Source organism: Phragmites australis, chromosome 23 (genome assembly GCF_958298935.1).
Source record: "Phragmites australis chromosome 23, lpPhrAust1.1, whole genome shotgun sequence".
Lineage (NCBI taxonomy): Eukaryota > Viridiplantae > Streptophyta > Magnoliopsida > Poales > Poaceae > Phragmites > Phragmites australis.
Window position 1 is genome coordinate 17913067 of NC_084943.1, and position 27491 is coordinate 17940557.

Below are 27491 nucleotides of genomic sequence, written 5' to 3' on the forward strand. Positions count from 1 at the left end.
TATGTTTTTTGGTTTCGTTACGCCACTCCTAATATTTTATTTCTTAAGTGATGTCTAAGACAAGAAAGAAAAAAAATTGATGTTAAGAAACAAGTTTTTAATGAATATATGTTTTGATAGTTTTTAAAAGTCTTACAAAGCAATTTATTGTCTTACAATAACTTTGGATGGCTCAAAGAGCTAGTTTCTTTATAAAATAACTACTTTTTGTTTCATCTTAAACTACTTGTCACATCATCTTTTTACTTAGATGGACACCTAATTAATATGTAAAATACTAATATTAGAACTGTCCTTAGCTTAATTATCAGGTCTATTCGATCAGATTCATGGCACCATTGTATTTCCTTCATTTAAGAATGTAAGACATATTTTATTTTAAAAAATCATGAAGAGTAAATTTTGATAGTTAATTTATCTTATAATATATTATTAATTACTATAAAATTAACATCATATTAAAAATAATTTGAAATACAAATCTATTTAAAAAAACTTGACAGATGTTCTGCCTCATCAATTATATATATCCATGCAACCGGACATTATATTTACTTTTACTAAGCCTAGGTAGGTACAAAGTTTACATACGAATTAGAGTCAAGACGGAAGAAAATAATTTATTTAGGTGCACAGCCAAATTTTGGCTTGTCTTGTTGGAGTCGAACTGAAATTTACTTCTGATTTGTTTTTTCGACCTCCAAGGGGAATCTGAATGCTGCAGAGTGACGTACCCACCGGTCAAACCGTTGACATATAAAACGAAAATTTCACGGTCAAATGTTTGTAGCATAATTCCCGAATCTCCTGAGGTTCTTTATACAACTTTTCCTTTCGTCCGATATGCGGAGAGAAAGTCCAAGATAGGCCCGTACTTTTCAAAAGGCAGAAAGTCTAGGGGCCCAAGCGTAAATGACCGAAACCATGGGGGACGAGAGCAGAGGGGCCTGATTCCCGCACCCCACGGCAAGCAATCCGCGCGCCGGCCGCCACCGCCGCCAACCCCGCAGTTTTCCATGCCCGATTCCCGATTCGGCTGTTCCATTTCCATGGCCTTCCTCCCCTCGAGCCCTAGCCCCACCCCAGCCCAGCCCTCCCTCGGCCTTAGCTTGGCGGTGTGACTCTACCGTGGGCGATGGGCTCCTCGGGGGCGACCACCGCCGCCGCGTCGGCGGCCGTGGTGGCGCTGGCCGTCGCTAACCGCGTGCTCTACAAGCTCGCTCTTGTGCCCCTCAAGGCTTACCCCTTCTTCCTCGCCCAGCTCACCACCTTCGGGTAAGCCAAGCCAAGCCAAGCCATGCCCCTTCTTCCTCTGCTGTCCCCGGAGGCCTGAATTGTGTGGTTCGTCGTGGTTTGCGCGTGCAGGTACGTCGCTGTGTACTTCTCGGTACTCTACGCGAGGTACCGCGCGGGGGTGGTGACCCGGGACATGCTGGCGCTCCCCAAGCGCCGGTTCGCCGCCATCGGCCTGTTGGAGGCTCTTGGAGTCGCTTCCGGCATGTCTGCCGGAGGTAGGTAGCTTTCTTTACACCCACTCTTTAGAATGATGTGATCAATTGTTACAGATTAGACTTCATTTCTTGCTGGATCGAGAAAGAAAGGATGCATTTCTTGCAGAATATTTGAGGTTTCATGTGGTTCTAGGTTCTAATTTAATCACGTTAATTGGTGTTGTTTTTGAAACTTGCAGCTATGCTGCCTGGGCCTGCTATTCCTATCCTGTCACAGGTATGCCCTTTGGTTAGTTTCTGTTAAGTTCCATATGTTGGTTTTTTGGCTTCAGTGGTTTCCGTTTAGCATTTGATAAAATCGTTAGTGCTGTATTAATTTCTTCTCATAACTTTTTGCAACAGTATTTCCATATAATCATCTAAGATTAGGTGTGATGCCTAGTATTACCAATGTCACTTGATTATTAGTGTTGAGGCCTGCTACGGCTCTGCAATGGTGTTGATTAATATTCTTCTGAGTGTGTGCTGCAGTCATTCCTGGTGTGGCAGCTTATCTTCTCTGCCCTGCTTTTGGGAAGGACGTACTCGGTGAGACAAATCATTGGTTGCTTCTTAGTAACTTCTGGTGTGATTCTTGCTGTTGCAAGGTATGCCATTTGAAAAATCTGCTTTATTTTCTGGTTCTTCTGGTAGAACGTATATGTTTCGAGAAAAGTTGCTACACATGCACTTGTGTCTTTCACTGCACATCAGCTATAGTTTTCTAGAGAAGTGTTATTGTGCTACTCCCTCCAGTCATAAATAAGTGTCGTTTTAAACATTGACACAGTCCCTAAAATACAACTTTGACTACTACTTTTTATTGTAATATATTGATAAAACATAGCAAAAGTATACTATTATGAGAGTACTTTTCGAGATAATATCCCAACTCAATACACAAAAAGTAATTTGTAGCCAAAGTTTGAAACGGTTGACTGGCAACCCAAAACAACACCTATTCGTGACTAGAGGGAGTATTATTTTACTAAGTAGTTACTGCCACATTGCTAAATTATGATTGATTGATCGTCAATTCATCACAAAACTTCTCTTATTTTAGTGGAGCAAATGAGGGCCAGTTTCTGTCTGAAGTCAAGTTAATTTGGCCAGCACTAATGATCGCGTCATCAGCATTTCAAGCTGGTGCATCTATTCTGAAGGTATAGTTGCTTACCTTATTTTATATCATTCCTTTTGCTGCTGGTGCTGACATCTAACTCAAATATGTAAACTGCATATTACAGGAGGCTGTTTTCATTGATGGTGCAAAACGCCTTAAGGTCCGCTCTCTTTTCTTTCATTTTTCTTTGTGTGTATGACCATGTGTTTGGGGTTGAGGCATCTTTTTTCTTTGGGTACTTTTGTTTGTCGATTGGTCAAGAATTTGATTCATGACCTCATGGTCCAATGTTCATAATGTTACTTTGTAATAAAAATTTTGTGCAGGGGAAGCGGCCAGACATCTTTGTGGTCAATTCATTTGGATCTGGATTTCAGGTGATCTTATAGATTGAACAAAAATGGCCTGTTTCTATCACAGACATTCTTGCATAATGCTTCACTGCATTATCATATCTTTAAACCTGGATTTAATATCATATATCATGTAAAATTGTTTTGCAGGCTCTTTTTGTCTTTCTTCTTCTTCCATTTCTTTCTAACTTGAGAGGAATTAAGTTTGCTGAGCTTCCTGCTTATCTAAATGGTGGTGCTGAGTGCTTCTTAAATGTCGGGGAAAGTCCGATTGGTAATGCTTCTTGCGCAGAATTGAACATTTCCATTTAATGTATATATTCTTGTAGTAGAATATGTACACTTTTGTTGGGCTCCTACATCCCTCTTTGGGATCGTGTGGAACTTGTGGGATTTTCACACGAATAAACTAAAAACACCGACTTTCTGATATTCTAAGTTTAGATCGCGCTTATGATTTGTGATAGTTATTTATCTTAAATTCTTGGAGTCTTGATTTGTAACTGTACGTGTAAGTCTCTTTCTTTTAGGAAAACCTGCATGTGTATGTTGCTCAGTTGCTACTTTTTTTATAGATTGCGGAGGAGCTCCATTCCTGCCTTTGCTATTTATAGTGGTGAATATGGCATTCAATATCGCACTCCTCAATTTGGTGAAGATGTCTTCTGCCCTTGTTGCTTCCCTTACAGCAACTTTAGCAGGTCCCCTTTTTACGTGCCTTGCCTGTCCCTCCTGCAATTTCATCGTCATTTTTAGTCTGATGCCACCGGGTAGACCATACCAAAGGAATATCTCCATGACCATGTTGATTATGTTGTTTTCAATTGCAGTGCCAATATCAATCTACATCCTTTCGCTTCCTTTGCCCTACATCCCTCATGGCGCAGAGTTAAGCACTTCGTTCATCGTAGGTGCTGTGGTATTGCTGATGGGTCTAATTGTCTATAACCTTCCCCGATCGTCCCCTAAACAATCAAAGGCTGATTGAATCTAAAGTGATGCCGCCAGATGTTATGTTACAGAAATTTTACTGATTGAAGTTGCAAGTAGTGAAAGAGACTTCCACTCTGAACTATATGGACCTTATAACAGATTCAAATTTGTAAATATGTTTGATACTGAAATGAAGATTGCTTCACAGCTAGAGGGGCAAGCAACACTTGTATGTAGTAGCACCATGAATACTTACGCTGTAGTCTGCAAGTGCTCTCTAATTGAACATTATATGCCCACTGACAATGGTTGCCATACTTTGTTGCACCCAGTCTGCCCATCATGGCATTGGGATTTTACTCCAGGCAAACGCTGCTCATTTAAACTGCAGGATAAAGATTCAAGTATGCAGGATTGTGGGAGCTCAGGGATGCCCCAATGGCCTCCATGCAGAAGCCGCAGGTCTCCCGGCTACTACTGTCAAAAACCCTTACTCATTGGTCCGATTTTAATTCAGTCATCAAAGTAACTAACCACCGCGTTCTGGTCTCCCATTGTGCAATTTTATGTTCTCACCCACCTAACGAGAGACGAGCATAAACAAGTAACTCACCTAATGGGGAGGAAGATCACCGATAACCACTGTGGCAACTGACCAGGATCCAATCCGAAATGAGGTTGAAATTGGACTGGGATAAAAAAAACGTGCTTGGTCTACTCTGGTATGTCAGAAAGAGAAGATTAATAAGCGGTATCTTTCAGGACGATCGTGCTGATGTTATTAGTTTCGATTCGAAGCGGCGATATGTATATCCTCTTGTTTCCCGCATGTTGCAAATGAGATTGCGAGGATTACTGGGCAAATCGGTAATGGTTAATAAGCGGTTAAGTATTAGTGAACTCAACTTTCATTTTAGAAAAGGGGTGATTTTATATTGGATTAGACACAAACACAGTACAACCAGAAACCTGCAAAATAAAAGGCAAAACAACCACAGGTTTCGAACACTAACACTCCTAAGATACTCTGAACGCCGCTAACAAGTTGGATCGAAGAAGCCGACTCCGATACTTCCCCTAATGTCGGTAGAGCCAATGAAAGTCATTAAATTTTTTGAGCCACCATGAACAGCGCAAAGCACTATTATTTAGTGAACTCAACTGATCATAGATCATGGAAGCTGGGCCGAGGTTGTATGATTAATGGGCCGAAGCCCAAGGTTGCATTCTGTATGTGTTGTATGCTTGTGTACTGTTTGTCTGATGAAGTGCATGGATGAGCCTAACTGTCATCGGAAACAGAGTATCCCGTAACTATTGCAGAACAGTTTTTGGTGGCTTATTCCAAAAACAATGACTGTCTATCAAGAATTCAAGACTCTAGAGAAGTCATCGAAGAGGCCATTTCTTCACGAATGTGCAGGAGATAATCATGGAAGAAGCGTGATATGCACATGAAGAGTCTGTAATGATATTGTCTTTATATGAAAACAATAACTTCTTTGTACATGTATTTTTTATAGATACTTACTAGTTGAGATTCTAGAGATCCATGTAACACGAAAGCGAGAGCAAAATATAAGCATGGTGTGCTAAGTTTTGAAGTGATAGCCATAGAGTTTTTCGTTAAGAATAGGTAGTGGTTTAGTATGGTTTAGTACTAAACTATTTGATTTGTTATTTACATTTATGTGGTCTTCTACGTATTCCTTTTCTTTCAACATTCAGTTATGAACTGAAATAATGTAATAATGAATCAGGGTCGTATGCATCACACGATATAAAAAACCGGAACTCTTTTCCATTGTTTTTCAAAAACAATGCTCCTTGCAACATGTGAATATATGCTATACCACCGCATATGAGTATATGCTATACAACCAAACACATATGGGCACAACCCAAAAATTCCCCAGGCTAGCTCCACAACTTTACCTCAACTATTGCACTTAGATGCTGCCAATATTACATCTAGACTTCAACCACGTTATTCAAGCAAAAGCCATCAGTGGTTGCCCCCATTTGCCTTTATTCGCAAAAGCCATCAATGGTTCCCTCCATTTGCAATTCCTTACGTTGGCATTGGAGTTGTAGACTTCAGATACCAAGGGCTTTCTCTCGCGATTTGTCATTGTCGTGGCCTTACCACATTTGGAATTTGGAAACCTTGTGGTCATGTGTATTCCTATTCTTATGATGCCCAAGTCTTGGCTTTAGGCAAACATTCCTTGATTGCATCATAGGCCACATATAACTCATCTCGAGGGTAGGGAAACTAGGACAAAAAAATGTATATATATAGAGAGAGATAATTCCCGACAATAGAGAAAATTTAGTTGGAAGTCCACAAATTTGTATGCTGTAGCAAAATGTCGTTATGAAGGTATCTCAACATGAAAGCTAAGCTCCTATAAAAAAAAGAAAGCTAAGTTTTTTTTTCAAAGAGAGATGAAAGCTAAGTTGGGAGTGTTAGAGTGCACAGTAGTTTAGCTCAGTTCACTATACCCCTATGATTCAACGCCTCTAGCCTAGGTTTTAATGGGACTGCTATACGCACAGATCTAACTGAAGCTACTACCAAAATATTAGGCTAACTTAACTTAAAAGACTAACCTGATAGATGAGAGACCCTTCATCTTTTTAAGTCGTGCTCCTCCATCATCAATTTTCAATATAGTACTAAATCCAACAATCTCTCCCATCACACACAACACATATAACTCTAGAGACGTTTCGGACTCACCTGTAACCGTGCGACCCTAGAGATGTTCCAGATTTACCAACCTTGGGTTCTAATACCACTTATTAAAGTGTGCAATAGTCTATCCTAGCTCACTATACCCCACGAGTCGACACCTCCAACTCAGGTCTCAATGGACCTGCTATAAGCACAAGCCTAACCGGAGCCGCGACCAAGGTACTAAACCAACTCAACTAAAAAGACTAACCTGATAGGTGAGGAACCCTCTATCTTTTAAATCACTCTCTTTCATCATCAATTTTTGATGTGAGACTACATCCAATAGGTAGGTCATGTTGGAATTATTGGGACTGGTCCATGTAATAATTCCTAATAAATATCAAAGGCCTATATTGTGGAGAGGTGATTTATGTTGAGATCCACCCTCTATTAGTATCATATTGCTAATAGAGGTAGAGGTGGGAGGGTTTCTCCCTATATATATGCAAGGACTACTACCTCATTAGGTACACGTACAACATAGGCTGCTAATTGAGAGTAGTCCTAAAATTGGGAACGCTCTCATTACGTGAATCTATATAAGAATTAGGGTTTTGTCTCTTCCTCTCTCGATTGTGCTGCCGCTGTACTCTATTCCATCTCAACGTCGATGTGCACTGGTGAACAGGATAGTAGGTCTCCAAAACCCCCACTCTTGAGATCTTGCATCGGGAGAGGGCGAATAAGGTTTTTAGGAAGCGCTCCGCGCGACTGCTCAAGTTCTTCACCGCAGCTCGTCTTCCTAGTCGCTTGGGCGCTGCCCACTGTCATCATCAACAAACTTGGCATGTCATTAGCAGAATCGATCCTACCGTCAACACAGTGCAACCAACATCATCAGCAACCTCCACAACGTAGGACCAGTACGTAAAAATCATGTTACTCGTACTTTCTTTTCTGCGATTCCTAATTTTGAGTATAGTAGATCTAGTCATATGTTGTGCTTTCGTACATATGTCTAGATTATACTCTGATGATATGATCATATTAGTTTATCAGTTTCTGCTCATGAATTATTTATGGGTTAAATTAAACCTAAATGTGTCTTATTTTTTAACAATCCAAAAACCTCATTGTAGTCACTTAGGTTTATTAATGGTTGGATTTGTTGATGCACTGAGGCCAGACAAATTTTCTGGTGTGCACTTTAAGAGATGGCAAGTCAAAGTCACTCTGTGACTGACAGCTATGAATGTCTACTGGGTGGCTAATGGCAAGCCGGAAGGAATCCTTACTGCTGAGCAGGAAAAGGCGTTCACGGATGCTAATACACTCTTTGTAGGATGCATTCGTAGCATTATTGGTGACCATCTTTGTGATGTGTATATGCACATACAAAATGTGAAGGAGCTGTGGGATACATTGAATGCTAAATTTGGTGCATCAGATACAGGAAGTGAATTGTATATCATGAAGCAGTATCATGAATACAAGATGGTTGAAAATCGCTATGTAGTTGAGCAGGCTTATAAGGTTTAGTGCATCGTGAAGGAACTAGAAATACTCAAGATCAATGTACCCGACAAGTTTGTGGCTGGAGGCATCGCTTGCCAAGTTACCTCATTCGTGGAGAAACTTTACCACTGTTCTAAAACACAAGAGACAAGAGATTACTGCTCAGAGTTTGATCGCATCTCTTGATATTGAGGAGAAAGCTCGAGCTAAGGATGTGAGTCTAAAAGGAGGCGAGGGATAGACTAGCGCCAATATGGTGCAAAAGCCCTTCCACAACAAGAACAAAGAAAAAGATAAAAAGCCAAACAAAACTACCACCTTCAAGAAGAAGAAGATGAACACAGCAAAACTGTCTTGCTTTGTGTGTGGTGAGATTGAACACCCCGAGGGAAGACAAGCTCCACAAAAGCAGAACTTAAAGACTGCTAATGTGGTGACCATTGGCGAAGCTGGAAATGGAGCTGGAGGGTATGAAAATTTACCTTCAGTGTTTTCAGTATTTCAGTCTACTAATTGGTAGATTGATATAGGGGCCAATGTTCATGTGTGTGTTGATATCTTAATGTTCTCTTCTTATCAGGTCATCTATGATTCTTTCGTTCTAATTGGAAATGGGTCACATGCTTCTGTTCGTGGTGTTGACATGGTAGATCTGAAGTTTACTTCATGAAAGATCGTGTAGCTGAGGAACGTGCAACATGTCCCTACAATGAACAAGAATCTAGTTAGCGGCTCCCTTCTTTGTAGAAATGGGTTTAAGGTGGTGTTAGAGTCCAATAAAGTAGTAGTGTCAAAGCATGGATAATTTATTGGTAAAGGCTATAAGTGCGGAGTCCTATTCCGTTTTTCCCTTTCTGATTTCAGCAGTAAATTTGTGAACTATATTTGTGGCAATGTTAATTATCATGCTAGTGTTTTGCATTCGTGGTTATGACATTTGAATTTTGGTTTCATAACTCGAGTTCCAGCATTAGTTTAATTCTAAATTTTTCTATGGTCAAAGGTTCTAAGTGCGATAGTTGTGCGCAATCAAAATAACCTCGTAAGCCCCACAAGACAGTCAAGGAGAGAAATTTAGCACCTCTAGAACTCATTCATTCAGATCTATGTGAAATGAATGGTGTGTTGACGAAGGGTGGAAAAAGATATTTCATGACTTTGATTGATGATGCGACTAGATATTGCTATGTTTATTTGTTGAAAACGAAAGATGAGGCTCTAGATTACTTTAAAATCTATAAGGCAGAAGTTGAGAATCAACTAGAGAGAAAGATCAAAAGAATTAGGTCGTATCATGGTGGAGAGTATTTCTCTTGTGATTTTGACTTATTCTGTGAGAAACATGAGATTATTCATGAGAGGACACCTTCCTATTCACCCCAATCAAACGGGAGTGCTGAAAGGAAGAACCGCATATTGACTGACTTGGTTAATACCATGTTAGACATTGCGGGATTATCTAAGGCATGGCGGGGGAGACCCTGTTGACTTCATATCATGTCCTGAATAGAGTTCTTCTCAAAGATAAGGAGAAAACCCTATTTCAAGAATGGGAAGGGAGAAAGCTATTACTTTCTTATTTGCGTACTTGAGGATATTTGGCGAAAGTCAATGTACCAATAACTAAAAAGCGTAAGCTCGAACCTAAAATAGTGGATTGTGCCTTTCTGGGATATGCTCATCGGAGTATTGTTTATAGGTTTTTGGTGGTTAAATCTGAAGTACTTGATGTGCATGTCGATACAATGATGGAGTCTCGTGACGCAATATTTTTTGAGCACATATTTCCTATGAAGGATTTACATAGCATGTCTAGACTATCTTCTGAGATAATTTCTGAACCTATTCCACCTTTTGAGTTTATTGAACAAACACATGAGCAAGATCCTGAGGAGGATGACAGTGATGCTCCTAGGAGGAGTAAGAGATAAAGTACTGTAAAGTCTTTTGGTGGTGATTTCACTGTGTACCTTGTGAATGACACTCCTAAGTCTATTTTAGAAGCGTTTGCATCTCCAGATGCAGACTACTAGAAGGGAGCTGTTCGGAGCGAAATGGATTTCATCCTTGCAAATGGGATTTGGGAGGTCACAGAATGATCATATGGTTGCAAATCTATGGGTTGTAAGTGGGTGTTCAAGAAGAAGCTTAGGCCTCATGGTACTATTGAAAAGTACAAGGCTCGGCTTGTATAAAAAGAAGGTGCAAACTTCTTTGACACTTATTCACTTGTTGCGAGATTGACTACTGTTCGAGTGCTACTTTCCTTGGCTGCCTCATATGGTCTCATCGTTCATCAGATGGATATTAAGATAGTTTTCCTTAATAGAGAGTTAGACGAGAAAATTTATATGGAACAACCTGATGGGTTTGTAGTAAAAGGTCAAGAATGCATAGTGTGTAAGTTGTTGAAGTCCTTATATGTCCTTAAACAAGCTCCTAAATAATGGCATGAGAAGTGCAACATAACTTTAACATCTGCAGGCTTTTCAGTAAATGAGGTAGATAAATATGTGTACTATAACCATGATGGGAGAGAGAGAGTTATATTGTGCTTGTATATTGATGACATACTGATATTTGGGACAAATCTTGATATGGTTAATGAGGTCAAGTCTTTCTTATCTCAAAGCTTTGACCAAAAATCAATCTCGCAGATACATAATATGGAAATTCTTTCAGAGGTTTTTGAATTTGGAAGTTACCACTTAGCAGGCGAAGGTGCGTCCATAGAAGAGGAAAGCAAGTGATAGCAGCGAGCCGATCAAAGCGATCTAGAGTGAAAAAACTACTACTACTTAATATTGCAAATAGGAAGTTTCCAAATTCATGCCCACAGATACAATTCTCAATAAAAAAGGGAAAGATCTGTGTGAGACTAATATAATCTTAAACATCAAGTTAATCAAAGGAGAGAATGGGATTACTCTTACACAATCTTATTATGTTGAGAAGGTCTTGGGTTGCTTTGGCTACCAGGATAGCAAGCCTTCTCCAATACCTTATGATCCTAGTGTGATACTTCGAAAGAATAAAAAAGTGGTAGGAACCAACTGAGGTACTCTCAGATTATTGGATTACTCATGTACCTAGCTAATGCTACAAGGATTGACATCTCATTTGCTGTGAGCAAATTGAGTCGCTTTACTTCTAACCCGAGTGATGAATATTGGCGTGAGCTTGAGCGAGTCATGCGCTATTTGCTTGGTACTGTGAGTTATGATCTTCACTATTCTGGGTACCCAACGTTACTAGAGGGTTATAGTGATTCAAACTGAATATCTGATGCTGATGAGATTTATGCCACAAATGGATATGTATTCACTTTAGGTGCTGCTTCTGTGTCATGGAGGTATTGCAAATAGACCATTTTGAAGAGGTCAACTATGAAAACAGAACTCACTGCATTAGACATAGTTACTGTTGAGGCAGAATGACTACGTGAGTTGTTGATGGACTTACCTGCGGTTGAGAAACTGGTACTGACTATCCTTATGAACTGTGATAATTAGACGGTTATTATCAAAGTAAACAGTTCTAAGGATAATGACAAGTCCTCAAGGCACGTAAAGAGATGGTTGAAGTCTGTCAGGAAATTGAGAAACTTCGGAATGATAACTTTGGATTATATCCAAACAACGAAGAACTTGACAGATCCCTTTACAAAAGGACTATCACGGAGTGTGATAGATAATGCATCGAAGGAGATGGATATGAGACTCATGTGAGTTATACTATAGTGGTAACCCAGTCTATGTGATTGGAGATCTCGTGAATTAGGACCTGGAAAGAACAAGCTATTGGTCTAACTGGAGGAGAGTATCTTTGTTGTTTGACCCACTCGAGTGAAGATGCAATACTCTCAGAGATTTGTAAGATAGGTTGGCTATTGTCTTAATATGTTCTGTTGGCTTTAAGTAGCTAAGATACTGACCTACATGGCATTCTTGAAAGAACATACCTATATGAGTCTGACTGTTGGTTATAGTCTATGAGATTTAGGTGATATCTAGTAAACTCATGAAGAGACAATGGAGTAGGACTTGTATGCTCCACCTGTAGGGTAGCTGTCGGAGGATTAACTCCTGTCGCAGGGATCCCGAGAGACCCCTTTTTAGAGATTCGGCCGTGGGATGATCCTTAATAAGTTCGTCGGAGAAATGAATGAGAGTAAATGCAACGGCCGGTGGTGAGGGATGATGATCTAGTGCAAAAAGAAGTAAATGCACTGGAGTTTAGACAGGTTCGGGCCGCACAGGGGCGTAATACCCTACTCCTGTATGGATGCAATAACTGTCCTGAGGAAGTCCCTCAATGATGTTGCTGGTTACAAGAAATATGATCTAACTAAGAGCTTGAGGCTCCCTGTTCTTTTGCTAGAACTACGCTCTGGTCTTGTACTTTGTGTTCGTCTATGGTTCGGTTCTTGATGTTTGGATGCTTGTGGCTCTTGTTCGGGTTCTCCGTCCTTTCTACTGATTCAGCCTGCTCTCTTTTCCGGTTCGGTCTCGGCTCTCCTGTTCCTCTGTGCCACCAGCTCTTTTAAGCACTCACCGGCTGCGACATGCCCCGAACGGGAAGGAGGGGGGCACAAGTCCTAAGACGCCATCACTGGGAAAGGCGTCATCATTTCTTCTGGGTGAAGTGACCGGAGGGTGGAAAAACGCCGCACGCCCGGTCACCTATCACTATGAACGCCTTGGCAACGGGCGCCATGGAGAGGGCCCACCGGGCAGCCGCAGAGCAACCCGGCGTGCCCGCCCTGTCTTGTTCCTCTGCCACAGCAGGCGGCAGACAGAACGCGATCCTTGCGATGATACGGGTGATACGGGACGGGACCCGTGTAATTAATAGGCCCACGCCCCTCTGCCAAAGCATGGCAGGAACTGACGCTGCGGCGGGAGCAGTTGGATGTGTCAGGCCACGCACGCTCATTAAATGCGGCCTCGGACCTCTGACTGGTGGACACCTCATCGGTGGGCCCCTCGGGGGTCTTTCTGGGTCGTCGGGGAACCGAGTGCTCGGGGGTACTGTTCACCTCCCCGAGCACTCTCTCCCGGGAATGCATATCTTTGTCTTCGGGGTACCGGGCGCTCGGGGGTACTGTTCACCTCCCCGAGCACTCTCTCCTGAGCACTCTTGCACAATCCTTCGGGGAACCGAATGCTCGGGGGCCGCCACGTGCAACCCCGAGCACTCTCTCCCGAGCACTCTTTGTGTGGAACCTCAGGGAACCGAGCGCTCGGGGGCTGCTGCTCGCAGCCCCGAGCACTCTCTCCCGGAACTTTAGCTCTTCTGGTCATCGGGGGACTAGGGTGCTCGGGGGTGACCAGGCACCGGCCCGAGCACTTTTCTTACCGGTACTTAGACTCCGCGGATCATCGGGGAACTGGGGGTGCTCGGGAACCAATGACTGTGGCCCCGAGCACCTTCTCCCGGGACTTGAACTTTCCTCACCCCGCGGGAGGGACCTCGCGGGATGGCTCCATGTGGCGGATGGCTAGCCTGGCCTCGGGACTCAGGGACCTCCGGTTCTTGATACACCGACAGTAGCCTACTGACAGTCAAGTATCAGTTATAACTTTAAGTAAAACTTGTTTGCATAAAGTTTACAATTCAAGGCATAGTCCATTGTTCAAGTTGTGAATGAGTGTAGCTTGATGTTCTCGGTGGATGTTCAACTTAACAGTCTCTACTGAAATACTGGTATATCAAACAACAGTAGGAAGCTGGCAATTCTCTATAGGACTTTGAGATCTGGTGGGGGATTGTTAGAATTATTGGGGCCAATCCATGTAATAATTTCTAATAAATCTTAAAGGCCCATATTGTGGAGAGGTGGTCCATGTTGATGCTCACCCTCTATTAGTACCATATTGCTAATGGACGTAGAAGTGGGGGAGGGGGATTTCTCCCTATATATTTGCAAGGACTCTACCTCATTGGGTACATATACAACATAGATTGCTAATTGAGAGTAGCCTAAAATTGAGAACGCTCTCATTACGTGAGTCTATATAATAATTAGGGTATTGCCTCTTTCTCTCTCGATTGTGCTGCCGTTATAGTTGATTCCATCCCGGCATCGGTGTGCACCGGCGAACGGGAGAGCAGGTCTCCAAAATCCTATCTCTTAAGATCTTGTTCCAGGGAGGGCGAATAAGGTTTTTGGGAAGCGCTCCGCGCAATAGCTCAAATTCTTCATCATGACTTATCTTCTTAGTTGCTTGGGTGTTGTCCGCTGTTATCGTCAACAAACTCAACGCGTCGTCAGCAGGATCGATCGTGCCGTCAACACAGTGTAACTAGCATCTTCAGCAACCTCTATAACGCAAGACCAGTACGTAAAAACCATGTTACTCGTACTTTATTTCATGTGATTCTTAATTTTAAATATAGTAGATCTAGTCATATACTGTGCTTTTATACACATGTCTAGATTATACTCTGATGATATCATCATATTAGTTTATGAGTTTCTGCTCATAAATTATTTATAGATTAAATTAAATCTAAATATGCCTTATTTTCTAACAGTTTCTCTGACCAAAACTGCTGCAGCAGTTGTGGATAGAAGAGAAGTCTACACGGATATCATCTTCGATCGGTCTTAACTATCCATATCAGTCCTGCACCTCCATGCCACTCCCATGTCAGCATTTTGTCGATCAACAAATGCTAACAACCTGATTGGCACAATTTGCAAGTTCAATAATGTCCTGATATGGAGCACCACAGCCAGTCACCACCATGTCCCATCCATCTTATATCTCTCTGTTGCCATGGTTTTCAACTTATGATTGTGATCACGTTGCTGACTGTGTATCTGTTTGAAAGACGGTGATATATGCATGAACAACCCTAGCATGTGTGGATCACTGGATCTTGACATAAGTTGGCCGAGATAACACTAATTACATGTAGGGTTAATAAGTGAGAGCTACTCATAAATTAACTTTCAAGTAAATATATACATGGTGGTCTGGAAAAAACTTGGGTGCCAATTGACACCATAGCTTTTGCATAGATCTGCCACTGACTATTTACCGAAAGATTTTTACGAGATCTTGATCTATACTATCTTTTTCTGATATAACAGCTGATACATGCAACTGAGAGAAATAAGAAGAACATATGACATATACAAAATAAGGTTTTTCTGCGAGATCAAATCTCATAAAATTTCTTACCTCTGATGAGAACCACCCAGCTTTCGGTGATCCCAGTGATGGCTGTTCAACCATGAGCGGCAATGTCTCCGGAAATTCCTTATGAGAGCACTCTGTTTCCAACGAGGACATGCGGTTCTTGGGGGATCGCCGCGCCTACGAGCCCAAGAACACACACATCACACCGTCAGCTGCTCTATCTGGAATAATCACAAGCCCAATGAGCTATTTGGAAACTAGAAAACAGTTCAATTCCCGTAGGAACGAAGAAAAAACCCGTGCCGCAGACTCCGCCTTGCTTTGAAAAGGCAGAGGATCGGATTGTAGGTCGTTCAAGCCCATGCCTCTGCAGTATGGGCACATTCCGGCTAAAGAGACCTTACATATATATATATATATATATATAGGAAAACTAGTATGTACTCCTGGGTATATGTACTCCCACCTCTCATATACCACTTTTACACATGAGTTATACTTCTTTATCACTTTAAATATACTTCATTAGTAATTATAAGATACTACAATACAAATCCCACGAAAATTTTTATGAAATTCCATGATTTTTATCTTAATTTGCGTATATACTTCTTTTATGTATAAAAAAGAGTATATAACAAAAATGAAAGGCTAACATTGAATTTTTTTTCATACAACTCATATTGGAGTATCTTAGAATTAGTATTAGAGTATACTAAAAATGATAAAAGAGTATAAAGTGTTTGTTTAGGTGGTATATTGCATGTGGGAGTACATACTCCTAGGAGTATAGAATAGGTGTCCTATATGTATATATATATGTATATATATGTATATGTATGTATATACATATAAAAACTAGTTTATACTCTCGAGAGTACATACTCTCGAGAGTACATACTCTCTATAATGATATATCACATAATAAACTGTATATACTCATTTATTACTATAAATATAGTTATATACTCATTCTACATGAAAAAATTAAAAATAAGTCTATCCATTTTAATAGATTTTGACACATTTATATTTGTACATAAATTGTAATATACTGAAAAATACTACAAACCGCATAAAAAAATATACATAATATTTGGATCTTATATACTCTCTATATATATATGACGCGTTTTCGGTACTCGCAGGAGTAACTACTCCCCCTCTAATAGATGTTCAGAAAGAAGTATATACATATTAGAAAGTAGTATATATATCTTCGAAAATAATATATATTTTACTTACAAAGAAATATATATATCTTAAAAATAATATATACTTCAGTTATAATACAATCAACTATAAATCAAGTCCGAAGTATTCAGACTAGCAATATATACTGTATATATATACGCTCTCTCTAAAGAAAGACTTTGTATGTATAAATCCTAGCAAGCTAGCCTGCATGCTAGTAATTATTGCTCACACTGTTTTATGGCGCTTAATTACACGTACCTGTCACGCGTCAACTCGTAGCCTTTGTCGCCTCTGCACGGACGTTACGTACGTATGCCACTCCTCATCACTAGCTAGGCTTCGATTCACACGCACGCCCATGCCTTCGGCCTTCCCGCTGCATGTGTCACGCTTGCCACTACCTACGGTCCATACTGAGATCTTGGTGGCTATCGAATCTAAATCTATCAGCCCAGTCTATAGGGGTATATGGTGAGGATCTTTATATTCCATCCAAATTGTGGGTTGCCTAATATTCGATCTTGTATTCGCCAAGAAAAAAAATGGATGTGAGTATTGCATTAGTACTTGTTATATATATATATATATATAAAAGTGAGACTTATTTTCACAGCCTCCTTTTGAGTCAGGGTCGAATGAGATTGTTCCGTACGCATCGCTCTGTGCATATCCGTGTGAGCGCTCGGGCTCGAACACGGCGTGACTCGAACGCTCGCGCCATGCAAGTGCCATCCTTGCCAACCGGGCTGTCCGGATGCGCATTAGTATTCACCTGTGTACTGTTGTAATTTGTTTCGGCATGTCCTAATTGATGAATGGTACACTAAACTTTTCGGAGAAAAATGGATGCAAATATTCCATTGGTTCATTTAGTTTAATTGATCATATTACAATGCTTTTGATATGTTGCTATGGTAATTACGTCGATTCAACCAAGTTACGAGGATATACATTCGATTCATGCTCATTTCAGTCTCTATTAGCATCCACGTCTAGATCTGGAAAACATTCGATTTGTATTTTTACTTATATCCGCCTTAAAAATATGAATGCAGATGTGTATAAAACCATATATTTGAACATTAAATTTGATCGGTTTCCACATAACAATTGTGTTTTTCAAATCCAATGTATACTACTACAAAATTATTTTCAAAGACAAATGGTAACCTATTTGCAGATGTGTTTAACCACCTGTCTCTGGTCAAAGGCATGTAGAAAAGATGGTTTTTACATGCACAAAACTGACCGTATGTTAAAACCGATTATCACAAGCGGTCCACGTAAGGATCCGTCTGTGATAATACAGTTTTCACATGTGGTTTGTTAAATGGATCGCATGTGGTAATCTAATTTACACAGGCTGTTTCTTAAGCCGTCTACCTCTGGTAATGCATTTTCACAGACGATACACTTTAGAATCCACCTGCAGATGGATAGAATATCATAGGTGGGTGACGTAAGAACCCTCCTGTAGTATGTATTTCAGTTTACCCTAAGAAATGTAGTATGTATTTCAGTTTACCGTGCAGATGGATAGAATATCATAGGCGGGTGACATAATGTACAAATGCAATAATAACTTATGTCCTCAGGTTTCGTTGTGTACCTCTCGTTTACCCTAAGAAACTGACAAACATAGTATCCACAAAGAACAATATTAAAATCTTGCGTTTGACACTTTAAATAATAATGCAACATATTAGTTAGTTTAGTAGTACTCTTCATCATAAATAGTGAGATATAAATATTATACGTGTGTTATTACCAAAAAGTGTGTACGAATAAACATCTCATCTGGCTTAGCCATATCGTGTCTCCCATCTTGCAGCACGTACCACTGGTAAGCCTGGCCTATTCGAATACCAAGAAGTTATTATTAATTCATAAATGAAATATAAGGATTGGTTGTATAGAGATTTTCTTTACATCTGTATAATATCGATAAAATCTTGGTAGGACGATTGAGAGATATTGAGTGAGTAAATTACCATGAGTCTGCTCCACTTCGACATTAACATTATATAAATAAAGTGATCGCTACACGAATACTTATGTTAGATTCTTGATCGTCCAAGTTAAAGGCAAAATAAATTTTTAAGAACTAATTGACGTATCAAACTTACTTAAAGTTATAGGGAATTATGTTGTAGTCTTTATCTTACATTTCTAACATAGTTCTTTCTATGTAGCTCGATATATCAAGCTTGTATGTAGGCCAGCTGGTGTGATTTGGTTAGTTCTTTTATAACTCTTGCTTTCTCCCTGTTACTCTTTCCCATAATCTCTGTGGTCTCCTTTCTCAACTTCACGACCATGGTGGACTGAAAAATACGTTGCAGATTAAGGAATCCGACTAATAACTTCATCTTATTGTTAAGGGCATAGATAGTCTTTCTAGCCTGCACACATCTTTGACTGAACATATATACAAACTAAATACTTATCATTCTCATATGAAAAATCTAAATGCCTTTTGTATAATAGTAATCAAAGTACAAATGCTGACTCATTAATTCTAGTTTGACATATATTTTGGACCCCAGATTATACATATATATAGATAAGATATATACATAGGTATTTATATGTGTGTATATATATATATACATATATATACATACATATATATATACATACATATATACATATACATATACATATACATATACATATACACATACACATACACATACATACATATACATATACATATACACATACACATACATATACATACATATACATATACATATACACATACATATATATATACATACGTATATATATATACATATATATATATATATGTATACATAGGAAGCATATTTGGTACTATCGGGAGTATGTACTCTCACATACGTATCTTATAACACATAGTGTATCTCATGTGATAAATAGTATGTACATAGAGCATGTGAGTATATAAGATCATCCAAGTGATACTTATACTTTTTTAGTGGTTTGCACATATTTTTTGAGTAAATTATATTTTATATACAAATATAAAGGTATTATCAAAATCTATTAAAATTGATGAGCTTCTTTTCAATTTTTCATATAGTTTATATTAAAATATATAAGTATACTTATAGTGATAAAGAAGTATAACTAATTTATTTATGTCCTGAAATATAGACTAGTTTATATAGAGAGAGCTCTGGGTGCAGCTACTAGCTACAGCTATATGTATGTGCAACACTCAACACTAACTATAGCTAGATGCCACAACGTCTTTCACATACACATACACCTGTCTCTTTGTTGTTGTTGCCATGCCAACCTCGCGCGGAGGAGGTGGTGGACAAGAAGACGATCACCCGTCCATCCTACACGGCGGCGTGGGCGACGGTGGCGGAGGGGATGCCGGCGACGGACCAAGGCAGGTGTGGGTGCCTGGTCCCGTGATCGTGGGCGCGGGCCCGTCGGGGCTGGCGACGGCGGCGTGCCTCAAGGCGCGCGGCGTGCCGTCTCTGGTGCTGGAGAAGGACGCGTGCGTGGCGGCGTCGTGGCGGCACCGCACGTACGAGCGGCTCCGGCTGCACCTCCCGCGATCATTCTGCCAGCTCCCGCTTGCGCCCTTCCCGCCGGGCACGCCGCCGTACCCGACCCGGGACCAGTTCATCGCCTACCTCGACGCCTACGCGCGCGCCTTCGGCATCGAGCCCCGCCTCGGCGCGCGAGTCCGCAGCGCCGCCTACGACGCCGCCATCGGGTTCTGGAGGGTCACTGTCGACGCCAACGGCTCGGAGGAGACGACGACCACGGAGTACGTGTCGCGGTGGCTCGTGGTGGCCACCGGGGAGAATGCGGAGCCGGCATGGCCGGAGGATGTCGAGGGGATGAACGGTTACCGCGGTGTGGTCATGCACACGAGCAGCTATAAAAGAGGGGACGAGTTCAGGGGCAAGAAGGTGCTCGTCGTCGGCTGCGGCAACTCCGGCATGGAGGTCAGCCTCGACCTCTTCAACAATGGCGCCAAGCCCTCCATGGTTGTCAGGGACAAGGTAATTAAGTGCAGTCTACGTACATACTACTAACACTCTAATGTTGATGATTTTATCACTTGTTCACATAATGGATTTACTAGCCAAGTAGTTAAGTGAGAAATTAATCAAAACATTTATTAGCATGGTCAGCAAAAAATATGTAGCAATAACAAATAAATAACTTTTTTTTGTTGTTGCGAGAACTAGAGAACACTTCTGTCATCAATTTCCCTTGCTCTTTCGGCATACCACGCACAACAGCTTACTCCCTCCATTCAAAAAATAAGTGAAAAATTAGTATTTAACTTTGACGTAGAATATTTTTTGTACATGCATGTTCACAATGATTAAATGGATGTATTTGCATAAATTAGTAAATTTATTTATCAAAATACTGAATTTTATGTCTATGTTTTTAACAAATGCTACAAGAGAAATCGGTGCTCAATGGTATGTTATGGAGACAGCATCCCATATCGAAAGCAATAGAATTTAGTGTATAATTCTGTGAATAGTTTTCTTGAGTGGTCAATTCTGTAGTACATTGTATGCTCGCTTCCTTTTTGCCCCCCTCTTCGACAGATTGTTGTCACTTTCACAAGAAAAGCAATCTTAATATATTTGTATATTCAAGACCACTATATTTCTCAATAGATTGTTGTAGAAGTTTGAAGAATTTTGAATTTCTCCTCGCAATTTCTTATCTTCAATTCGATGGCGGTGTATAGCATACATCGTCGCACCACTTGTAACTTGCTGTTACCTACACATATATAAATTAGTAGATGAAAATTTTCTTATCCTGACATACATGGGTCGTGTGTAGTGTATGTTGTGCTACTTGTAACCTGCTGTTTACATAGAAATATACACTGATGTGGTGCTACAGTTACCCATACATTTCACTTTCCTTATCTTGCATATCTGTCCGACAGGGAAAGAACGAAAATAGCAAGGAAAGCGATAGGAAAAATAGACCAGAGTTTCAGAACCCTCGAGAAAATACATTGATTGCCTCTATCTACGTACAAGTGACATCATGTTTTTTTTGCCAAAAGAAAGAAAACAGAATTGGTTATGCTGGACATCGTAGAGTTTGCTAACTATAGAATGGTATGAGAAGTATTTCAGCAGTAGTAGCTGAAGTGAAGCTCTTTAATACTCCTTCATTCCAGTCCAAATGATGAACGTAGTATGTCGTTTTGGGATGTCTGCAACTCTGCATCTCATGATACATAGGCCGGGATACTATTCCATTGTCTACAAAATGTATGTGAGTTTTGGAGGCCATATTTTTGAACAAACGCTGCAAATAATTTCTTACCAGTAGTTATGTTAGAGAGGTAGTATTTTGATCAGTAGGAACAATCTACACCAAAAACCAAAGTGTTAATAAACCGACTTATATATCCTGTGTACATTGAGGTGAAAGAACTAATAATTAATGCAGACCAGAGGGAGTAGCTAAAAAGAAAACTCCACTAAGAAAAGTTACAAAGAAAACAATATTTTTAGAATACTTGTATTCTACAAGTTAGGCATACATTGTTTTCTTTGAAAATGATTAGTCTACAACATTTATAAATAAACATTAACAGATTTCCGATGCATATTATATGAATTGACAGTTTAATTTAATTACTTGTATCGTGTATATATGCTCCATACTTATATATATCCTTATGTATGATTTTTCTTCTTTTTAGCTTCATGTTTTGCCCAGGGAGATGCTAGGCATCTCCACATTTGGCCTGTCGGCGTTCCTTCTCAAGTGGTTGCCAATAAAACGGGTTGACTCCTTGCTCCTATTCTTCTCAAGATTGATCCTTGGAGATACTGAGAAATATGGTCTCTCGCGACCTAAGATCGGCCCCCTCCAAATCAAGAATTCAACTGGGAAAACACCGGTACTCGACATCGGAGCTCTGAGAAAGATCAAAGACGGAAAAATAAAGGTAATAAGTGGTTCTCATACTTCCACAAGACATGATGTAGGATTTTTTTTCCCTTGAGAATAGGCGATGCAGGAATTTCATGAGAAAGAAACACAATAGCTCTCGCTGGACATGGGTTTACCACGTTACTGTAGGAGTTGTGGTGCGTACTCGATCTAAATGGGACCTCAAAACTGTGCAGATCTTGAAACAACATAGAAGAGTCCTAGATTGATATCACTTGTCAGTGTAGTCAATGATACATATGCTTTCCTAGCTAATGGACCTAGGGAGAGATTCTGCAGGTGGTCCCGGCAATCAACCGTTTCACAGAGAATGGGGTTGAGTTCATTGACGGCGGCCACACAGAGGACTTCGATGCCGTCATCTTCGCCACCGGCTACAAAAGCAACGTGCCTTCATGGCTCAAGGTACATATATACGTACCAACACAAACTTAGTTACCATGCATATGACGTACCGTCAAAAGAAATACCATGAATGAACTCTTCGAAAATATCTTTTTGGTTAATCACATATTTTATCGAGCTATCGAGCAATGTATATCTGATATCAAGTTAGTTAAATGCACATACGTATATATGTAGTCCTTGTCCAATTGATCGAGGTTTTTCTAGATAAGAAGGCATGGGCGATGACAATGATGCTGACAGGCTCGAGGGGGTTATCTCCCGATGCTGACATGAAAATTCATCCAGAAATTGACAATCGAGGGCAACGTTGATTGATGTGGGCATGAATTTGTGATAGAATATGAGGATTGGTTAATGTGATTGATATATTGTATTGAGCTTGGAGAGCGGAATATATAGAGTACAAAGCTTGAAAGGGTAAGAACTCTCTCCTAGAGATAAGGAAGGTATTCTGGGATTACAATCAATCCTAAAGTACCATATCTAGAGATATCCCAAATATACTTTAACATCCCCCCGTAGTCGCAGCGGGAGCGTCACTGACAGTGAGATTGGAGAGGAAGACGAATGGTATCCCCTCGCAGCCGAAACAACGTGATGTGATGCTGTGACTGGAGAAATCGACGAGTAGCTCATGCGGATAGTAGCCCTTTTGTTGCTGAGGTAGCCGAGAGCGGGGTGTTGTGAACGTTGTTGTGGAGAGGGGTGCAAGCCTAAAACACCAACACGGGCACATAGGTACACAAAATCAGCGTGATCTGGCCGACGACTCGACTGGTGGTGGTGGCGGCAACTGCGGCCTGGAGTTACAGTAGAAGGTGCTGACTCGGATTGGCGCATGCGGCGATGACAAGGATGAGTGGATGGTGCTGGGAGGCGATGACGACGTGGCCATGGACGTAGGCGTTTGGTGGTGTGATGGCTTGACGACGCGGATGACACGCTGCCAATGATGATCCAACGTGACGACAGGCTGACGGGCGCTCAAATGGTGTCAACGAGCACGATCAGAGACGACGCAACATCGTCAGAGGGAGGAGGCACTTGAGAGGTCAAAGCCGAGCAGTGTAGTCTGAAGCGGAGGAGCGATCGACGGATCGGTAGGGTAACACAGGCTGAGTGGATCGGTAGGGTAACACAACCTGGTGGTGACGACTGGCTGACTACTTCTGCTTTTCCTATTTCGTGACCAGACTGCTCACGCCTTCACCAAGCGAGGCATACCGACACGGCACGCACGAGTGACGAGGACACGGCACACACGTAATTCATGCACAAGTGATGAGGGCGAGACACGCACGTGGCACGCAGATTGGTGTAGGCACGGCATGAGCGCGACCGATGGGTATCGATGGCGCGACCGAGGAGCCCTACTGATTGCGTGTGTACATATATGGACATTCAAATGTGCAACTGTTGATGTCACGTCAAGATGTTTTGTTGGTGCAAACTAGCTAGAGCAAATTAAGGATGGAGAGTGCACTGGCGGCTTGATCTTAATTAGCTTGCACATGTAGCTTTCATGCATGCGAGTATTTTGCTTTTGTTTCTATGTATATTTGTGTTTGTGTTTGCGTGGCTGTAGTTGTCTGATCTGGTCAAATAGTGGAGCCCGTAGCTACATGGGCGTTTGGGCCATCTAACAGTGACCACAGTGCCAAAAACAAAGAGGGGAGAAAGGACATCTCTCTATTAAGAAAAAAATTGTTGCAGTGTAAAATTAAGGAGATTATTAAATTAGAAATGATCGAACCGTACGTGTCTGTGCATTGATAACACAACACACACGACCTTTAGTCACCAACATGATCTTGGCAACAGATAAATCACCTTTCTTGGTCTACATCAAGGTTGAATTTGCAAATTACACACCCATATTTATTCCGCATAAACACGTAATTGGCACGTGATATATAGGCCTATTTGCATGGTTCGGTGCTCAAGAGTGCGCGTAAGCTTTCCTTAACAGAATTCGACACTTTAACCAAATTCAGTCACCGTTTTATAAGGTGCCTAGTTCATTTTTAGAGCTGAAGCTGTATAAAATATGTGCAGCTCTCTCTCTCTCTCTCTCTCTCTCTCTCTCTCTCTCTCTCTCTCTCTCTCTCTCTCTCTCTCTCTCTCTCTCTCTCTCTCTCTCTCTCTCTCTCTATATATATATATATATATATATATATATATATATATATATATATATATATAACTATATATATATATAGGAAAACTAGTATGTACTCCTAGGTGTATGTACTCCCACCTCTCATATACCACTATATATATATATATATATATATATAGGAAAACTAGTATGTACTCCTAGGTGTATGTAACCACTTTTACACGTGTGTTATACTTCTTTATCACTTTTACACGTGTGTTATATATATATATATATATATATATATATATATATATATATAGCTTGGCTTTGCATGTGCTTCATTGGAGCACAAACCAAATACCCCCTATATATAACTTCAACAGAACCACAGACAAGAAATGTAGCACATGCCATGAACCTAAAAAGGGATTAGCTTAAGTAGGATGCACCTATTGATAGGCCAGGCTACCCAATTTGCAGCTCCCTGCTGCCATCAAGTGGGGATCGAAGAAGGATATGGAGGAAGCTGCACCCCTGTGGGATGGGAAAGAGACTGCCAGAAACCCATGCATGACTTGGGGAGCTTTGCTTTGAGTTAGGTGATGCACATGCAAATTAATCATGCTGGCCCATATAATGATTTTGTGGTGAGGTCAAGATCATGTGCAGGGCAAGTTGCTGCCCACTCTACCTTTTGTAGGTGGCCCATCTTGATGGTCTGGATTGCTTGCTTGATGGATCCCATCTGTCTAACCAGATTTGATGCAGGCCTCATGCAAGTGTGTCGTTTTGCATGCAATGAACTGATTATTAATCAATTAATTCGCAGTTGAACAGATGGTTGAGATTAGGGCATTGAATAAATGTGAACAATATTTTTAGGGTTTTCTTTTTTCTAAAAAATAATAGATCGCAAAGGCCTGTTCCTTGGTCCACAGCAGTTCTTTTGTTCCAATTGCAGTTGAGAAATCAATTATTAGGAAAACCATCAACATATGCATTTAGTAGCTAGCTAGCTAGTTCTTTTTGTATGTTTGCATTTTGCTAAGGAACTGAATTAATTAAGTGATATATATATTAAACTGAGCAGGCCTGCCAATATATATATGTACGGTAAATCCAAAAGAAACAACACAATCTCTCTTGAACCTGATCTTTGCTGTTCTGGAGTATGAGAGATGCATGCATATATCATCGATCCATATATGCAATTTCAACTCGAAGAGCTTCAATCTTCACCTGAATTCATGCATGCATATGTATTTATTAAATTTTTCTCTCTTACAAATTAAACATAATAGCCAAACTATTTGCATATATATTTAAATAATTGTATGCATGTTCAGGAGCAGGAGTTTTTCAGCCTGAGTGATGGGTTCCCAAGGAAGGCCTTCCCGCACAGCTGGAGGGGCAAGAATGGCCTCTACGCCGCTGGCTTCACCAGGAAGGGCCTCATGGGCACCTCCTACGATGCTCTCAGAATCGCCGGTGACATCGCGGACCAGTGGACTGAGGCCTTTGCGAGCCCCACCCCCGCTGCTTCTCACAGAAGCAGCGATCATGATGCCTGAAACCATTAACAGCATGCGCCTATTAATCGATCATTTCTAGCTTGCTTGATGGTGTTCTGATGCACTTTCAGCTGTTCTTTTTTTCTCCTTCTTTATCCCTCTTTAGTTTGCTGAGCGAGAATGCGTGACTGAGATGTGTATATAAGTATGTCGAACTGTTTAATCCTTCAGTGTGTTCTCGAAAAAGTATGTCGAACTGTTTAGTGTGTCTGTGGTAGTGCAATATAAGGTGTTCAATTGTGCCTTTTGTTCTCGATCGATTTTTTATCTGCTGAACATGCAAGCATATATGGAGAAACGCTGTCACTAAGAATTCTCGTGTTCCATCGAGCTACTTTGAGTTAATTATAAGAATAATCCTTGTAGGTTCTTTCTATTTCCCAATGTTGGTGGATACCGATCCAAACAAGTGATGATTGGGTGTATCACGAAGGCTAGACAGGATCAACTACTGAAGAACAAGACGTGTACCGAGTGTCTAAGACCTATAGAGCCAAACCCCTTACCTGTGGCGGTGGGGGTATTTACAGCACATACCAATCACACCGGGCCAATTACAGGGATACCCTTAATACAGAAGCCCTTTTCTAGGGGTATAACATGTATTTCCTATTATTGTCCTTCAACCTAATTATAAAGTTGTCATTGTACGGAAGATGATGACATCATCTTCATGAAGCACCTCCTTCGAACCAGACTTTGTAGATGTTTCGTGTTGGTCGCATCTTTGGCTACCTTCGAATGACGCCTACTTACCGAAGTAAGGGTTTCATGGCTTCTCGTTTTCTCCGGCAACTACTCCGAAGTGATCTCATTCCTTTGGGTTATTTACCAAGCTTGTCTCTTTGATTGGGGTTTACTGGAGGGGGAATAAGCACCCTTCCCCCAACGGTAGCCCCTCACGGGCAAGGTCTGACTTCGAAATGCTAAACCCATGCTGCTTAGGAAGGTTACCAATCCATCGTCCCCTTCGGCCATGCGAAGTCCTAAGCTAATTTCTGAAAAGAAAACCCTAGAAATGGC

General features: G+C 40.9%; 2 protein-coding genes across 2 annotated transcripts; both read left to right on the forward strand.

Annotated features, from left to right (window-relative positions):
• The first annotated feature begins 893 nt into the window (after positions 1-893).
• Positions 894-4173, forward strand: LOC133906672 (protein CLT2, chloroplastic). The gene is made up of 10 exons (XM_062348639.1): positions 894-1275; positions 1366-1511; positions 1691-1728; positions 1983-2098; positions 2554-2653; positions 2738-2773; positions 2940-2990; positions 3117-3240; positions 3542-3667; positions 3797-4173. The coding sequence occupies exons 1-10, from the start codon at positions 1136-1138 to the stop codon at positions 3952-3954; spliced, it is 1035 nt and encodes a 344-aa protein (XP_062204623.1). The 5' UTR covers positions 894-1135; the 3' UTR covers positions 3955-4173.
• Positions 4174-19677: 15504 nt separating this feature from the next.
• On the forward strand, positions 19678-26635 carry LOC133906383 (indole-3-pyruvate monooxygenase YUCCA1-like). The gene is made up of 4 exons (XM_062348267.1): positions 19678-20446; positions 22135-22383; positions 22668-22793; positions 26244-26635. Exons 1-4 carry the CDS (start codon positions 19715-19717, stop codon positions 26466-26468), a joined length of 1332 nt encoding a protein of 443 aa, XP_062204251.1. The 5' UTR covers positions 19678-19714; the 3' UTR covers positions 26469-26635.
• Positions 26636-27491: the final 856 nt, after the last annotated feature.

Coding starts and splice junctions, on each gene's coding strand:
- LOC133906672 (XM_062348639.1), top strand. CDS start 1,136: ATGGGCTCCTCGGGGGCGACCACCGCCGCCGCGTCGGCGGCCGTGGTG. Junction 2,099..2,553: donor GTGATTCTTGCTGTTGCAAG/GTATGCCATTTG, acceptor CTCTTATTTTAG/TGGAGCAAATGAGGGCCAGT. Junction 2,774..2,939: donor ATGGTGCAAAACGCCTTAAG/GTCCGCTCTCTT, acceptor AATTTTGTGCAG/GGGAAGCGGCCAGACATCTT.
- LOC133906383 (XM_062348267.1), top strand. CDS start 19,715: ATGCCAACCTCGCGCGGAGGAGGTGGTGGACAAGAAGACGATCACCCG. Junction 22,384..22,667: donor TCAAAGACGGAAAAATAAAG/GTAATAAGTGGT, acceptor GAGATTCTGCAG/GTGGTCCCGGCAATCAACCG. Junction 22,794..26,243: donor ACGTGCCTTCATGGCTCAAG/GTACATATATAC, acceptor ATGCATGTTCAG/GAGCAGGAGTTTTTCAGCCT.